The following is a 16,792-nucleotide window of genomic DNA, read 5'->3' as shown; positions in this document are numbered from 1 at the left end:
TGGGACAGAGGCTGTGTGGCTGTTCTGTAGTGGAAAAGAGGGGGGGGGCTTGTCTTACTTACAAAGTGAACCCGTCCAGTCCTACCTCAACTCTGCCCATTCAGGTTAGACAATAAATAAGTGACATCAAGTCATGTTTCTGTTCTCCATAACTTGTTAGCTTGGTCCCTCTTCCTCCTGGCTCTGACTCATTCCCGTCAACGATGGGCCATGGGAAACATGACTGGATCTCAGGAAGCGGGTTGACAGAGAAGGCTGGTGTGGTGTACAGATATTGCCGGTGCCCTTCAGTGCTAACATCCAGGGAGTAAAAAACATGGAGAGCACTTCGTTGTGAGAGAAAAAGTATCAATTTTCTTTTAAAATTTCCAGTCTTCTTTACTGTGGAAATGTGTGTGTGATGTTTCATGGCTGAGTTTGTTTATTTCCTGTGTTTTGGCGGGGGGCATTGTGATACTCCACTTTACAAGAAGCAGACTGGGCCTACATCAACTCCGAACTCCTGATCTGCTCCTCCGATGTCCATAGGAGCAATGTCCACGATTGGCAGACGGGAGGTTTTCTGTGTTTTGTACTCAAAGACAGTCTTGCCCCATCGGCCTGTATGTCTCTGTCGGGTGACAGCAAAGAAATGTGTTCAGAGTCTTATAATGCAACACAATTTTGACACAATTTAAACGCAAATCTGTCTTGTGCTCACCTTGCAGCCATCCTCCGACACGCTGTAAGTAAAGCGACTGTTGCCCTCTGCACGGATCTCCACATCATTGGAGCCCTGCAGCAGCAAAGACTTCTTCAGGTTTCCTGTGGCCTGATCCATGTAGGCAATGCTGTTCTTGCAGTGGTAAGTGAGGTTCTGGGATGCTTCAGTAGACAGAAGCCTCAAGAAAGTGAGCTGGACGCTGGCAGCATTGGCAGCAGGGCCTTCCTGAGCATAGCTGAACTGTTGATTCAGACAAAACAAAAAAAAAAGGTGGGAGTTAGCATGTTAGCTTCAGCATCTTTGTCATGGGTTTAAACAAAGAAATGATCAGTACTAGTGTTATTGTGCACTCACATGGAATCCTCCATTCATGGTCTCTCCGAACCAGATGTGTTTGCGGTCCTTGCTCTTGCTGGTCCACCAGTTCTTCTGTGGTACCTTGGCGATGCTTGGGTAGACACAGGTCTCTCCAGTCTCCATGTTACAGAAGGCCTTGATGGCATCAGCTGTGCTGCCAATGTTGGGATCAACCCAGTAGTCACCTATAAAGAAGAGAGAAGCCTGTTGAATTGCTCATATCTGAAAAGCAAATAGGACATGCATCTGATGAACAGTCATAGAAAAGGAGGAGGCTACAGTAACTAGGTGTGTGCTGGAGCTGATACAAAGCATCCCAAATAGTTTTTTTATGCATCACGGTGTCAGTGTTTGTGTAAATACTCTCACAGCCAGAAGGGGGAGATAATAGTTCTGTATTCTAGCTTTAATGTTTGGAATAATATGAGTATCAGGGCTACAGATATGAAATGTCATAATCATTATGGGTAGCACAGTGGGGTACATTCACCTAGAAGAGACCAAGTATGGAGCCCTGTGGAACACCACCTGCTCCATACTGACATCTCCTGGCTTTTAGGTCGCTGTTCATGAATGTTAAACTGATTCCAATGTAACAAATGAGATTTTTTGATTTGATCACAATAACAATTTTAAAGTGTCGTCTACCTAAGACATGTGTTTAATCTACATACCACTCTTCCATTCGGGGTGGCACAGTTTCAGGTCTCTGCAGGTGCGAGCTGGGTTCTTCTGGGTACCATCAGGGCTGCGCAGGTTCTCAATCTGGTTGTTGAGGGACTTGAGTGTGGAATCGACCTCAACGTCATGTTGCCTCAGAGAGCTGGAGGCCTCGTCGGCTCTCATATACCTGAGAGGATCGGGAGACTTCTCAGTCTGACCCAGGCCTGCAAAGGCAGACATGTCAATGCCAGGGCCAGGTGGACCAGGAGGACCAGGGGGTCCGGCGTTACCAGGAGGACCCTGAAGAAGGGGGAAAAAAATAAAATAAAATCATAAAGAGACCTCACAGAAACAGAGAACCGGCTGTGGAGAGATTTTATCATGAGGTCAGGCAACATACAGCAGGACCAGTTTCTCCAGAGCGTCCACGAGGTCCTGGGGGTCCAATAGGTCCAGGCTGTCCGTTTGATCCATCTTTGCCAGCAGGTCCAGTAGGTCCAGGTGGTCCCTACAGAAAACACAAAACTTTATTTTCTGAAGTTTTTATATTCAAAGAGTAAAACTATTTATTTAGTCTTTAGATCCACCATGTAAGAAATCTGATAAAGAAATTGAAATGCAGCAGCAGCTCCTCTCTATTATCCTCAAACCATTCCGCTTATTATGCCTGAAGATTATTTGTATGGTGACATTTCCCTTCATTTTTCTTATCACGCACAGCGCTTAGCTAATCTAGGATAGATATTGAAGCCCATTTCGATCTCAGCAGGAGGAGTTTCACAAATCATGCCCCCCCTCTGTCTGTCAGCCACTTTCCTTCACACAGAGTAATTACAAACTGCCTCGGCTGCCCATCTTATCACAGCGGGGGTAATTAAAGCACGCAGCCTTTCCTGTCCTCGTCTTTGTCAGGCGATTGGAGACTAACCTGTGCCCTTCATTACCATCATAAATCTTGGGTGTTAAAGCTGCGGCACAGAAATGTAATAAGAGGTTTTTACTTTCTCTCCCTCTCACCTTGGCACCACTTGGTCCTGCAGCTCCAGCAGCTCCGGCATCTCCAGCAGGACCCTGTCAGGACAAGGATGATGAGTGGTTAGAAAGACAAGAGGAGACTGATAAAAGTGACACTACAAGGATGAACTGTTAGACTCACGGGAGATCCAGGAAGACCCTGCAGACCAGTGAAGCCACGGTGACCCTTCTGTCCCCTCTCTCCAGTCTCTCCAGCCTCTCCTTTGTCTCCACGTGGTCCTTGGGGTCCCTGGAGAAAATGTTTGTCATTGTATTAAAATGAACAGCTGCTTTGACTTTTTCCTGTATGTGTATAGCACTTTAAATCAATTAAAACCTAAAGAAACTGATTGATATGATATCAGGAAGAGATGGAGACACTCACGGCCATTCCTCTAGCACCAGCAGGTCCAGAAGGTCCTGCAGGTCCTTGGGCACCCTAAAGACAGAAGAAAGCAAAGATACTTCCATATTTAAAGTCTTAGTCCCCAGGACACTAGTGTCTGGGATTCCCACAGCGTGCTGTGTTACTTACACCCTCTCCTCTGTCTCCCTGCTTGCCAAGAGGTCCGACAGGTCCAGGGGCACCAGGGGCACCGGGAGCTCCGGGGGCACCAGCAGGTCCAGTGTTACCTCTCTCTCCCTACAGGAGAACACAAAGTGATGCTCCAGGTTAACAACTGTTTCTGCTCACCAGCAGATTAGGTTTTTTTTTAATGAGAGGCTAAAGGGTCTCACCTTGACTCCAGTAGCTCCATCTCTACCAGGGGGTCCATCTGATCCAGGAGTTCCCTGAGACACACAAACATATCATTCATTATAGGTATGTGCTTGTTCAAAATAGTGAAATTATTGACAGTGTTGCTGTTCAGTCCTGACCTCTCTACCGGTCTCTCCAGCAGGGCCAGTGAGTCCAGGTGGCCCAACAGGTCCAGGTGGTCCACGGTCACCAGAAGACCCAGGACCTCCCTGTTTACCAGGCTCGCCCTACAAGCAGAAGTCATATTTGTATTACATCAACATCAAAAATCCTCTGACTTTCAGTTAATTAAAAGTAGAATCAGGTTAGTATCAGGTTCTATTCACAGATACCAAGGATTAATCCGATTTGGTCCTAAATAATAAATAATCTGCTGTCTATCAGATTTCCCACAGACCTTATTCAATCCAAGGCAAGGAAAAAACTAATATTCATTTGTTGGTAAAAGCACTTACAGAAGGTCCAGGCAGACCAGGGAATCCTCTCTCTCCACGCTGACCAGGCAAACCAACAATACCACGAGATCCAGCCAGACCCTGAGGACCTGAAGGCCCATCAGCTCCCTACAGAGAAAAAGCCATGATGTTTAGTAGCTTGGAAATAAAAGTGTACAAATGAAACAGACTCGGAGTGTAACATGAAAAAATCAAACTCACAGGTGGTCCATCCTCTCCAGGCTCTCCCTTCTCTCCCTGTGCACCAGCGGGTCCACGGAGTCCAGCATCTCCCTGTCTTCCGGGGGGACCAGCGTCACCACGAGCACCCTTTGGTCCGTCTTTACCACCAGCCCCAGGAGGACCGGATGGGCCGGGGTTACCCTGCAATGGTAAGGCAGAGTGGGTAAGAGCAGAAATGCAGATAACACAAAGGCTCATGTCTTCATGGAGTGGATGAAAAACTCACATTAGGACCAGGAGATCCAACTCTGCCAGCAGCACCAGGGAAACCAGTGGCACCCTGTCAGAAACAAGTTTTAGATATATTAACCACTTTTGTGTTAAGTTATGTATAATTATATTTTTACATTATTGCATATTGCTATGTGTCCCAGTTTTATTTTCATGTTTCCAAATATTTGAGATGATTGAATGAATCTTCTATCATCTATAAATGTGATGACTGATCACAGCAACAAGCAGCAGCAGACAGTTAATCTGATCTCTTTGAAGTGAAACTGTGCTCTCACACAGAGATCACATCAAACTTTACACCATCAAAAATTAGGAGCTATCAATACATTTATATCTATTCAGAGCAGAATAACAATGATAAGCAATAATAAGTGTTGTTTGTGTTGTCAGTGTTTATGGTGATGTTGGTCTGTCTGGCTGTTATGCTGCATCCTGTATGTGGATCTGACAAACCATCCTAAGACCCAGGCAGATATGCTCATACAGCTTGTTTTTTTCAGATCAGATCAGCTTGATGTTTTTTCTGTGTAATAAATTTCCTCCTAGTTCCCAACTAAAATAGGAGTTACTTACAGGAGCGCCCTGAGCACCACGGGCTCCTTTAGGTCCAGATACACCAGTAGGTCCCTGAAAAACAAACAATTAATGACGTTCATGCACACTGAAGTGACCTTTCTGCAGAACTGTGTAATTATATCCAGAAATGAATACAAGTCACAGAAATACCCACCACAGGTCCAGGAGCTCCAGATGGTCCCTGAGGTCCAGGAGCACCAGCTTCTCCCTTCAGTCCAGACTCACCAAGCTCTCCCTTGGCACCAGGCTGACCATCTGCACCCTAAAAGTATTAAACAGAACAGTGATATTAGTGTGTCCATAAATGATGATACATGATTCATTTGTATAGTCAAGGAAGATATTTGAGAGATTATATTTTACTTACAGGAGGTCCAGCAAAGCCAGCAGGCCCAGGAGCACCAATCTCACCACGGTCACCCTGCAAGAGACAAGGAGGGAAGAACAGTGAGTCCTCTTTGTGTTACCAATAATTTGGTATTTCATGAAATGAAGTCAAAAATTAATGTTAAGGGGAAGAGAAGAAAAATGAAACTTAAAAATGAAACAACAAATACATAAAATACTCGACAAAAGGATGCAAATAAAAATAAGTATTATGCTAAACTGTATAGATATCGAACATTTATATAATTGTAATGCCTTTGAAGGATGTTGTTCTATTTTAGATATAGATGGAACTTGATTGAAAATAGTACTTCATCAATAATCATCAATGGTTCGAGTACATCATTGGCACAAAGCAGAATATATTATAACTATAAAGTAATGTGCCCTCTAATTCAACATGGAGCAGCATATTTACAAAGAAGGAACCAGCTACTGCCCCACACACAAGAAGATGTACTTACAGGAGCACCACGGGTACCAGGAGCACCAGTTGGGCCAGTAGGTCCAGTCTCACCCTATATAGAAGAGAAACTTTCAGTCACAGCAACAACAACATGAATTCTAGAGATCATCCTTTTAATGATCCAGTCCAGATGGACTTATGCAGGGCTGTTCTTACCTTGGCACCGTTGGGTCCAGAAGGGCCAGGAGGACCAATAGGACCAGTCAAACCCTGTGGAGGAACAGAGCATGGATGGACAGATAAGAGGATGAAACACATCATGTGTGACTTAATGTTTTTGTTTGAGGTTGTTTGTTCGATCAAAAGGGTTCACTCACTCTAGCACCATCTTTTCCAGGAGCGCCCTCAGGTCCCTTCTGTCCATTGTCGCCCTGTTGGACAAAAAGAAAAACTTTGTATAAACCTGCATAAAACTACACTTCATTTGTTTGTACGATAGCAGACACAGCACTGCAGGCTACATATCTACTACTGATACATGCGCTTTAAAAAGATTCTGTCACTCACTCTGTCTCCCTTGGGTCCTGGAATACCACCAGCTCCTCTCTCTCCTGGCATACCCTGCAGGCCGGGGGGTCCCTGAGATCCAGCAGCACCAGCTGGTCCAATAGCTCCCTGATAAAAACAAAGTAGCCATGATGGATTAGAAAGAGGAGATCACTGGTGAGTCCTTCATGTTTCCTTTGAACTGGTGCTGGTCTTACTGACAGCACTGATCACTGTTGCCTGCCAGGTAATGAGACTTCACACCCAAAATATCCTGAGAAAATCCTTAACAGCTATAACTTCAGAGGTCCACTCAGATGGTGACACTGAGGGTGTAAATTAGTTCTGAATTCACAACCATAAAAGAACACAATGACTTGTACAGCTGTAGATGAGGTTTTGTTTCATTGGCTGTTATAAGAAATATTAATCTGCCTATAAGGCAGTTTGTTAAGTGATAATATCTTCACCGACCTTGGGTCCATCACTTCCAGGAGTTCCAGGAAGGCCACGAGGTCCCTGCAGACCCTGAGGTCCAGCTCCACCTCTCTCACCAGGGAAACCACGTTCACCCTGTTAGAGAAAAAAAAGATGGTGGATCAAAAGAAAGGAACAGGACAAGACAGCAGGGAGGATGAAGAAGTTTTGATGATGTTAATTAACATATGTAACATTCAAGGTCATAATTTCCAATAATTAGACAAATAAAGCAACTTACTCTAGGTCCAACAGCACCAGGAGCTCCACCCTCTCCAGGAACACCCTGCAGAGAGAGGCCACACAGTTTATTAGAATTCTCTGATTAGTACCCTGCTGGGATTAGCATTTAGCATTAGCACTAGGATACTTAAGTGGCTTCATCTTGTTGCTACACTGAATAGCCCTGTATAGCATGCATAGCGTGATATTCGGCTGACACTAATTGTTATTGTAAATAGACATAGATATATTTTTACCTGTTTTGCTGGTGTTGCACTCATTTACCTATGTTTTTACCCTCACCAGTCACTTTAGTTTTTCGAAACGTTTAACATATATGTGGACAAAACAATTGCTCACCTGATCGCCAGGCTTTCCAGACTCTCCTGGGGCACCGGTTGGTCCAGGCAGACCCTGTTAAACAAAGCAGTTAGTAAGGTAAATATGGAATAAAGAAATAAAGTAAATATGGAAGACAATGGATGCTCAATGTACACTATTGCAGCTCCAGTGCAAATCAATATTGATAACCGTGTGGATTCTTTGTTTGTGTTGGTTCTACTGACAGGTGTCTGAGGGGTTTGATTAGAAAAGAAACTCACTTGGAAGCCAGAAGGTCCAGGTGATCCTTGCTCTCCTCTCTCTCCAGCAGGGCCCTAAAATGATAGATCCAAACATGTGATCAGTCAAACAGTGTGAATAGTATCTCACAACATGTATTCAAACTGAAATACTCACAGCAGGGCCAGAAGGTCCAGCAGCACCAGTCTCACCATCTTTTCCAGGCAGACCCTGATCAGAGAAACAGTGTACATGAAGTCATGTGAACACACAAATGATGATGAATCCTGTTGTATTTATGGAGGAAAAGTGCTTACTCTAAGACCAGGACGACCCACAAGACCTTTCTCTCCTGACTTTCCAGGTTCACCCTGTAAAGAGAAATCAAATTCTTCAGTGTGCTGCAAGGTTAATGACAGTGGTGCAATGTGTACAGTTCTTCATGCACATGGATGTATTCCTAGTGAAAAACCTTCACACACGTACATTTGCTCCCTTTGGTCCAGGGAATCCCATTACTCCTGGCTGTCCACGGGCTCCCTGAGGACCAGGTGGGCCGGGACGACCGTCCTCACCAGAGGCACCCTGTTAAAGGCACAAAACACAGCACACTCAGCAATAAAACACAAATACATCAAGTAGTGACCTGTATGCTACTATTGTCATTGTAATAATGAAGGAAAATCTGCAAACCTTCACAAATTATTAATTGTAAGGCAATAAAATCATGAAAATGTAATTCATTTTGTACTCACAGCGGGTCCAACTTTGCCCTGAGGACCAGCATCTCCAGGACGGCCGGTAAGACCCTGTGAAAGGTGAACACATTTAGAGGTCAGTCTCATCGGTCTGTATTCTCTAAGAGATTACAAGCAAAAAATGGCTAGTTCTGCACTGATGCTGAGCAAAAAACTCACTCTGGCTCCGGGGAGGCCAGGCTCTCCGGTGCGTCCGGGGTCTCCAGTAGCACCTTTAGGCCCACCAGCACCAGGAACACCACGGTCACCAGGGGCACCCTGAAGAAGATGACACCAAAGGCGGTGGTTTTAAATATAAGTTACACAGCGATCAGGTGTTGTAGGATAATTGATCAGCTGAAATCATTTGACAGAGGACCCACCTTAGCACCAGCAAGACCATCCTGACCAGGGAAACCACGGTTACCAGGAGCTCCCTAGAAAGAATCAGAGAAAGACACTGGATTAGCCTGTGCTGCCTACATTGCTGTTAAAGAAAAGGAACCAATCATAGTATGGGCCAACTTACTCTCTCTCCTGGGGGTCCGAGTGGTCCAGCAGCTCCAGGCTCTCCTCTGGCACCTCTCTTTCCTTCTTCTCCTGCAGGGCCAGGAGGACCTAGAGGACCAGCAGGGCCCTGGACATTTTAAGATTTTAGTACACATAAGTTATAATACACAAAAAGTCTTCTTGTGGTTATGACATAATTGGTTGTGGATAACTTACAAGCTCTCCCTTGGGTCCAGCTTCACCTTTGAATCCAGGAAGACCAGGGTCTCCCTACATATGGTTAAGAAAAGATGGTAAATCGTAAATACTCACAACATGAGCAAGTATTAAGGTTTCACATAGTTTCAGATTATCCCCAGCTGACTTACAGACTGTCCTTTGGGCCCAAGAGGTCCAGTTGCTCCCTGAGGTCCAGGTGGGCCACGTGGGCCGGGGAATCCAGGAGCACCAGCAATACCAGAAGCACCCTACATGCACAAGGACACAAATGAGTATCAGAATAAAACCAAAAATATAAATTATATAAGGTCAAATAAGACAGGTACAGTGGACTTACAGCTGATCCTTTAGCTCCAGGAATACCATCAGTACCAGGGTTACCCTGCACATTAGAGAATAAGAGTCACTGTCAGACAACTGCTGCTGTGGGAAATCAAAGTCTGGATGAGCAGGATGGCTGATGACAAACTAACCGATGCTCCAGCAGGTCCGGGAGATCCTGGGGTGCCAGCCTCTCCACGGGGTCCCTGTGCTCCTTCAGCTCCACGGACACCAGTAGGACCAGCCTCTCCCTGACATGACACACATGCAGCAGTGGACAGGTAAATTATCTGTCTGACTCAAAGTTATACACATTCATTCTAAGAAAATATAAACACACCAACAAGTTAGCCTTGTGTCAGTGAACATACCAGACAAACTCTACAATATGTCTGCTCATTATCAATATTTGTTTAGGATTATGTGATCTGTACAAACCTTGGCTCCTGGGGATCCTGGGAAACCGGGAGCTCCAGCAGGACCAACAGGCCCCTGCAAAGGACACAAGAAGTCTTCAGGTTAGTGTTCCAAGTTTAATAGAGTCATTTCTTTGTTGCTGTTTTTTAAAAGTTATATATAGAAATGTTATATATGAACTGTAGCAAAAAGCCTGGACTATGATGAACGTACAGGAGGACCAGCAGGACCGGGCAAGCCATCATTTCCACGGGCACCCTAAAGAGAGAGAAGAGAGAATGGTCAGCTCTGTGCATCATAATGAAGAGTCCATTTAAGTATAAATAATGCAAAAAACTAGGAAAACTACAATATATTGTATCTCTTCCTAGCAGACTTCACTCCCATTCAAACTCTAATGATGGGCCGTCGAACTAGTCCTGCACATGGCCCAGACACAGTTTCTGGTCGTTAACTGACCATTAACCAACTATAGGGATCTTGTGTCATGTGAGTTCCTGCAAGATCCACCCACAGAGGCCCTGAACACATTAAACTCAGATTCCCAACCAGAATAGTAGCAGAACTGAAGAAGCCACTTGGGGAGCGGCGAAACATCTAAAAAAAACAATCCTTGAGTCCAGTTGCCTCAATTTAAACCCTTGGAAATGACTATGACCTGGATGAATGAGAGCATCCACAGATATATCTCAATATGCTAAAGCTGCTACTCACTGCAGCTCCAGCAGCTCCAGGACGTCCTCTCTCGCCTGGCAGTCCACGTGGGCCCTGTGACACAAGACACATCAGTTTATTTCAGTCCCTTTAATTTAAACTCTTTTATTCTCTTGGTAAACTCTGATCAAGTACTCACCATGGGTCCAGGGGCACCGTTCTCTCCAGGAGCACCACCCTCACCCTGATAGGAAGAGAAGTTAATCATCAGAAATTATTTGAAAGCAACAGTACAAAACAAACTGATAGCATCACAAAAGATGATCCAACCTTGGCGCCAGCAGCACCGTTCTCTCCCTTAGCTCCATCCAGACCAGGGTGACCCTACAGAGAAGCAAGACAGGACACATCAGGACACACACACACCAATCAGCTATTGTGTGTAATGAAGAAGCAGCTGCAGCTTTGTGATGGCCCTCACTCTGTGTCCTTTGATTCCAGGAAGTCCAGGAGTTCCAGGGAATCCACGAGCTCCCTGAAATTAGAAAAAAAAAAGAAAAGTTTATTTCTCATGACCTTTACCTGTGGTTCAGTCCTGGAGTGTGTCACAGATTGACTATTATCAGCTCACCTGAGGCCCTGCAGATCCACGCTCACCAGATTTGCCAGGTTTGCCAGCTTCACCCTGAAAACAGACAAGAGTTGTGAAGATTATTGGTTAGAAGAGGTGTGTGCACAACTGCAGTGTGTGAAGTCATTATTCTCTTCAGTGATGTTGGGAGAGACAGTGCCCCCTGGTGTCGGTAAATGAGTTTACAATAAGGGAGTTTGGGGATGGTGAAACTGGTGCAATAGAAGATTTTAAAAAGTTAAATAGTAAATTGTGTTTATATATTAATGAGTTTCATAGAGTCCAACACTTACATCACTTCCTGGTTTTCCAGAAGGTCCGGGTGGTCCACGAGGTCCCATTGGTCCCTGTCACAGGGCAAGGACATGAAATCATCACTGCTTGTTACACACATGACATTTAGAAAGACTTCTAAGTTGAGCAATTATTGTTATACAAGCAACCCTTAATACGACAACAGATTTCAGTCTTTTCAGCCTGAAGCTGTTCTGTTAAATACACAGATGCATTCTGGGATATGAGTACTTACAGCTGAACCGGGTTCTCCAGCCTCTCCAGGTCCACCCTGGAAACCCTGTGGTCCCTAGAGGTGCAAATGAGAAAGCAAAACATTTATTTTAGCTTGAGAAAGCAAGCATTTATTTTTGTAGTTATTAGGACAATTATTGATATATTTCCACTGTAGCTGTTTGATTGTTTATAAAGCCCAGTCACATAAGGAGTTAGCAGCATCATGAATGTACTTACAGGAGCTCCAGTAGGTCCAGGGGGACCACGGGGACCCATAGGACCCTAAAAGTAAACACAGGCAGAGAAGGTTAATCTAGCATTAGCACATAGTTTGGGAAATTATTCAAATATATTCAGGTATAAATAAAATAAAAAAACATTAAAATAAAATCAGTAAAAGATGCTGAAAGTTGAATTTACTCCATTTTGAGCACAGAAAATAACAAAAAGTGTATTGTTTAAACTTATAATCTCATAAATATTTACTATTTACCAAAATCAAATTATAGGAATTTCTATATCAATATTTAATGTGGCTCTTAAAACACGCTTCAGTGTAATAAATACTCAGAAGCTTCAATCAATGTTAAGCTCTGCAAGCATAAGTTCAAAAACCTGTGAGAGTGAGACTTCGGGGCCACAAGGTGGCAGCACCGCAATGATGTCAGCAGTTTATTTTTCACGTCTTATTTTCGGCAGCAACTCTGAGGCTGACTATGTGTCAATAGTGGGGTTTTGACATGGCAGCAGATGAACTGTGCTCACCATTGGTCCCTGCATCACACCCATCTGAGCACCTCCAGCCTTCTCATCAAAACCTCCAGCCATCTGAGCAGCAAAATTCTGCAAACACAACAGACACGAGTCAGTTCATGAACTTTATCTGCCTGAGATACAAATGCATATCAGTACCACAACAGAAGCAGATCTTCACCTGCTCCCTCCACTGTATGTTTCTAAAGCAGTCAGTATGCATTTAACTGTTTTGTGTTTTTGAGTGCTTTAGTTTAAACTTAAATCTGAGGACTTTGATGCCACATTTTAGAGCTGCGTCCTTAGACTCACCCCTCCAAGCCCTGGTGGTCCAGGTGGCCCAGGTGGGCCAGCGGGTCCGGGGTTTCCAGGTGTGCCAGGCTCACCATCTCTTCCTCGAGGTCCAGGATTTCCCTAAAGACATGAGAGTAAGATGTTGTCTTTAAAGGAGCTGAAGGCATTAAAGAAAATCTCAGCTCACCACATACATCAAGAAATCCATGTTTCCATCCATATTTTAAATTATATTGAGAATTACACCTGTTACCTTTACTGAAATACATCTGATTGTTACTGAATAACACTGCAAACTGACATTACAAAGGACAGGGTGCTGGTTTGAGTCTATAATGACTGAGGTGCTGTTGTTTCAGGCTCACTCCTAAGATCGTTATATAAGTCGGATGTGTGTTACAGTTCCGTTGTGGACACACTGATTTGTCTCTTACCTTATCACCCTTATCGCCAGCTTCTCCACGTGGTCCCTGCTCTCCTGGGGGGCCCTGTAAAACCACATATATGCGTCTCAATCAGTTCAGAGAAATGATCATGTTTGGATACATGCAGAATAAATATGTCAAATGACTAATATTTACCATAGGGCCTGGTGGTCCTTTTGGTCCTACAACCTGCACCAAGACAATAAAGGGTTCATTAATGACTCTTTGTCACATTAAGTCTCCTTTGTACCAGTTTCTGAATTAGAGAACATTCCAACTTTGTAGGAGGTGGACATCAAGCCATGAAAACAAAATCTGACGAGGATTTCGTTTGACAGGACAAGTTTTTCCAAAAATCTCGCCCCCTCTTAACCTCCGATTTGGCTGACTTTTCTTCACCTGACATGTGCTCTCCCTGCAAAGTTGCTGAGAAGATCTAAGAGGATTTGATTGGGTTCATTATGCCCCAGGAATGCAGGATTTTTCTTTCTCATTTAATAGAAAGTCCATGACAGTGTGCTTAATTGCTTATCAGTGAGAAACTGCTGTGTTTCTTCAAGGAAACACGTTGAACAGTAGCTTATTAAGCCTTGCTAAGGGTAGAAAAATGCTTTATGTAGGTCAGCGTTGAGGGCATGAATGGGCAGAATGTTGGACATTTAGGCTCTTATGTCTCAGTTCAGTTATGTACTTACATCAGCAATCTCTCCTGGCTCTCCTTTCTGACCCTGATTGAAAAAAGAAAGAAGTTATATGAGTTTTTATGACATTCACTCTGCAAAAAAAGACTTAAAACTGCTCAGGTGTCAGTATTTTACCTTGGCGCCAATTGTCTCTGATGTTGCACGTGGAGGGACGAGAGAAGAGGGGGAAAAAGACCATCATTAAACCTTGAAGTCAGACATGACTGATTTCAAATCTACTCTGTGATTCCTCTGAAGAAAGGAGGCCTGCAAAGAACTCTAAGGATCCTAAAAGGGATCAAACACCAAACCCAAAGGTAAAGAGCCCATCCAGATTAAATTAATGATGTGAGAGATTAAGCAGAAGCAAGCTTGGGCTAAGAGATGAAGGTTTAGTTCTAATCAGTGAAGGAAAAAAATAAAATAAAAGCAAGAACAAATTATTTAGCATGGCAAACTGTAAAAGTTGTGCATATGATATCACAATGCTTTTAATTATAGTTACGACAAAACTTTAAATTGTTTTTAACAGCCAAAAATAGGAGGTGCTGGCTCAGGTTTCAATGTGTTCAGATTAGATTGACTTAAATATAGACTGGTGTGTGTTCTTTCTTTGACAGCATAGTCTTTATAGATAGATACTGTATATTGGTGTAGTTTTAACAAAATGTAACAAAAATGGGTTAAATTATTTGTTGAGTTATGCTCAGTATGCAAACACACTTTATCTTAGTTGATTTAGATGAAGACCAGGCAACACATGTCAGGATCCAAATCCCACATGGAAAAAGACTTCCATCGTGAGAGTTACAATCCTGATGATGTTGCTTCTAGTCTCCATAAAATAAAACATATAAGAGGGTAACTTTGGAACAGAGAGCCACTAATAAATGTTTTTAGTGCAGGTACAGCTCTGAAAACTGCAGTCTCATCAGCGGCTCCTCCACACTCCAAAGTTAACCAGGAAGCGAGATGCATGCAAGCTAAAAAGAGTAATTTATTTATGGGTATGTGAATAAATAAATTACAACCAATGGGGGCAGTGGCATCAGCAGGGCAGATGGGACAGCATTCTCCAGATGGGATGATAGGGTTGGCACACTCTTTGATCTCCTCGCAGATTATCTCATCGCACAGAACCGCTCCGCTGTCGCACACACAGATACGACACGGCTCTGGCTTCCACACGTCCTTATCATTATACTGCTGGCCGTCCTGGATGCAGCCACCTGCCTCCTCTGTGGTGACCAGCAGGGGGCAGCACACAGGCAGGTGGACACAGAGGACAAAGGTCGGGTCAAGAGAGAATTAGACACAGAAAGGTAATTGCACGAGTTGGAATAAGAGATATTGTTTTAAAAAAAAACAAAACAAGAAGGAAGTGGGAATGAGAGGATGTAAGGGGTCAAAGGGCAAAGTGGGAGGAGTAATGGCGAAGGAGGAGTGGTTAAGATGTACAGGGGAGGGGCTTGGAGAGAAGAAGCAGAAAGAGGTTATTTAACAAAACACTTTGAAATCTGTGCAGCTGTGTGTAAAAAAAAGTGTTTAAACAGCATCATACATGAATATAACCTTAGTGTAATTACTTAAGGATTACAGTGTGTGATGGACTGAGGGACTCATAAAATATAGGAGAAAAAGCCCCAAGAAATCAAATGGAGAACCTCATAGTGACATAAAATGTAATGTCAACAGGAGCCACAGTTAACATGTGTCTGAAGCTCTGGTTGAGGTATTTCACATCGTTGGCTGAGTATATTTAACCTGCAGGCCTGCTCTGCTCCTGGTATGAATGAACCTCTCTTACAGGGATACTGTGCCCAATTGACAAGCTGCTGCCTTAAGTAAACAGAGGGTCCTTCTACATTTCTCCATCTGGATCCCATAGCTGTGCTAAGCGCCAGTGCACACACTTAGGGGAATTAAGAATGGGTGATTTGTTTAATGCTTATAGCCGGGCCTTCTGACACTTTGTTTTTGTGAAAGTGACACACAGCATGTGCATGTTACATGCAGGTTTAATTCATTATCAGTTTATATTCTTAAACTTAATGCTAAAAGCTAATAAAAGAAAAGAAAAAGGGAAGCACTTAAACTAAAAATAAGACTATATGTCCATCATCTGTTGGCTGCCTGCTGTGCATGCCGTCCTCTCTCCTCCTCCCTGCCTGCTACCCTTTGAGCCTGCTAGTCTGAGGTCAAGCACTGTCTGACCCTGTCACTTCACATCATGAAAACTCCTGAGTGTGCTCCAGCCTAACCCTGTGAGTAAGGTTTATTTTACAACCCCTAAAAAAATAATTAACTCACTTTTCAATCAAGTGAGAAAAAAATAAACAGTGTCCTGAAGCTTGATTTTATTCTTTTTTTTTTTTTAATGCTGAAAACTAGCACTACAATGAGACCAAACATAGCAGGAAAAGTTGAGCAGTGGGACTCAGGTGAGGACAAACAGGCACTTGTTCACCTGGTCCTCCATCTCACACAGCTGCACCTTGACAGCCTCACTTATCCTACAGAAAGAAGTGCACTGTCTTCACAGGCAAGACGTTTTACCTGACAGTTTAAACACACAGCACTCACACAGCACAAACACATAAAACAGAATCCAGTTTGCTGGCATTCGTTCCACACATATTCTGAAACAACAAATAGATACTGAAATGGCAACAAAAATGAGTTACAATCCAAATATTTTTGCAAGTAAAAAGTAGAAAAATAAATGTACAACTTACGGTCATCCTCCTCCTGACATCTGACCAGGGATAGTAAAACAACTTGGGATGCTACAAGTAGCAGAACAGTCCTTGAATCCACAAAGCTGAACATGTCTAAATATTAGACATGCAGGAGCTCGGGTGAGAAGTGAAGGGACGTGAAGACCCGGCTTTCAGTCAGTGCTGTGTTAAAGTGTGTGTGATCCCAGAGACTTATGGCACCATGCAGTCAACCCCTCCAAAATCTAAGTGGAATCCAACGCGGGGCCCCAGCTGGCACTCTGCACCCACCGCGTCAGGCCAAGCACCGCGGTTTTATGTCCACTGTGCCTTGTATG

General features: G+C 43.7%; 1 protein-coding gene across 1 annotated transcript; it reads right to left on the bottom strand.

Moving 5' to 3' along the window:
- Positions 1 to 244: 244 nt before the first annotated feature.
- col2a1a (collagen, type II, alpha 1a) lies at positions 245 to 16,566 on the bottom strand. Its single transcript, XM_028409343.1, has 54 exons — positions 16,473 to 16,566; positions 14,769 to 14,975; positions 13,873 to 13,889; positions 13,750 to 13,782; positions 13,211 to 13,243; positions 13,064 to 13,117; positions 12,648 to 12,749; positions 12,348 to 12,425; positions 11,820 to 11,864; positions 11,602 to 11,655; positions 11,366 to 11,419; positions 11,073 to 11,126; positions 10,923 to 10,976; positions 10,772 to 10,825; positions 10,641 to 10,685; positions 10,502 to 10,555; positions 10,001 to 10,045; positions 9,809 to 9,862; positions 9,523 to 9,621; positions 9,387 to 9,431; positions 9,199 to 9,297; positions 9,047 to 9,100; positions 8,850 to 8,957; positions 8,704 to 8,757; positions 8,501 to 8,599; positions 8,339 to 8,392; positions 8,070 to 8,168; positions 7,901 to 7,954; positions 7,761 to 7,814; positions 7,625 to 7,678; positions 7,383 to 7,436; positions 7,042 to 7,086; positions 6,798 to 6,896; positions 6,345 to 6,452; positions 6,155 to 6,208; positions 5,994 to 6,047; positions 5,836 to 5,889; positions 5,352 to 5,405; positions 5,139 to 5,246; positions 4,982 to 5,035; positions 4,401 to 4,454; positions 4,154 to 4,315; positions 3,953 to 4,060; positions 3,617 to 3,724; positions 3,476 to 3,529; positions 3,273 to 3,380; positions 3,123 to 3,176; positions 2,880 to 2,987; positions 2,741 to 2,794; positions 2,124 to 2,231; positions 1,735 to 2,023; positions 1,058 to 1,245; positions 701 to 943; positions 245 to 610 (listed from the first exon to the last, which is right to left on the bottom strand). The coding sequence occupies exons 1-54, from the start codon at positions 16,564 to 16,566 to the stop codon at positions 464 to 466; spliced, it is 4,473 nt and encodes a 1,490-aa protein (XP_028265144.1). The 3' UTR covers positions 245 to 463.
- Between the last annotated feature and the right edge of the window lie 226 nt (positions 16,567 to 16,792).

Source organism: Parambassis ranga, chromosome 7 (assembly GCF_900634625.1).
Source record: "Parambassis ranga chromosome 7, fParRan2.1, whole genome shotgun sequence".
NCBI classification, from domain to species: Eukaryota; Metazoa; Chordata; class Actinopteri; family Ambassidae; genus Parambassis; species Parambassis ranga.
This window is presented reverse-complemented; position numbering and strand designations above follow the sequence as displayed.

What these genes read in the sequence shown, in the direction of transcription:
- col2a1a (XM_028409343.1), bottom strand. Translation starts at nt 16,566, where the DNA reads ATGTTCAGCTTTGTGGATTCAAGGACTGTTCTGCTACTTGTAGCATCC. An exon ending in CTGGAAAACCAGGAAGTGAT is followed by an intron (nt 11,127 to 11,365) that starts GTAAGTGTTGGA and finishes GTCTGTTTTCAG; the next exon opens with GGTGAAGCTGGCAAACCTGG. An exon ending in ACGGTGCCCCTGGACCCATG is followed by an intron (nt 10,556 to 10,640) that starts GTGAGTACTTGA and finishes CTTGTGTCACAG; the next exon opens with GGCCCACGTGGACTGCCAGG.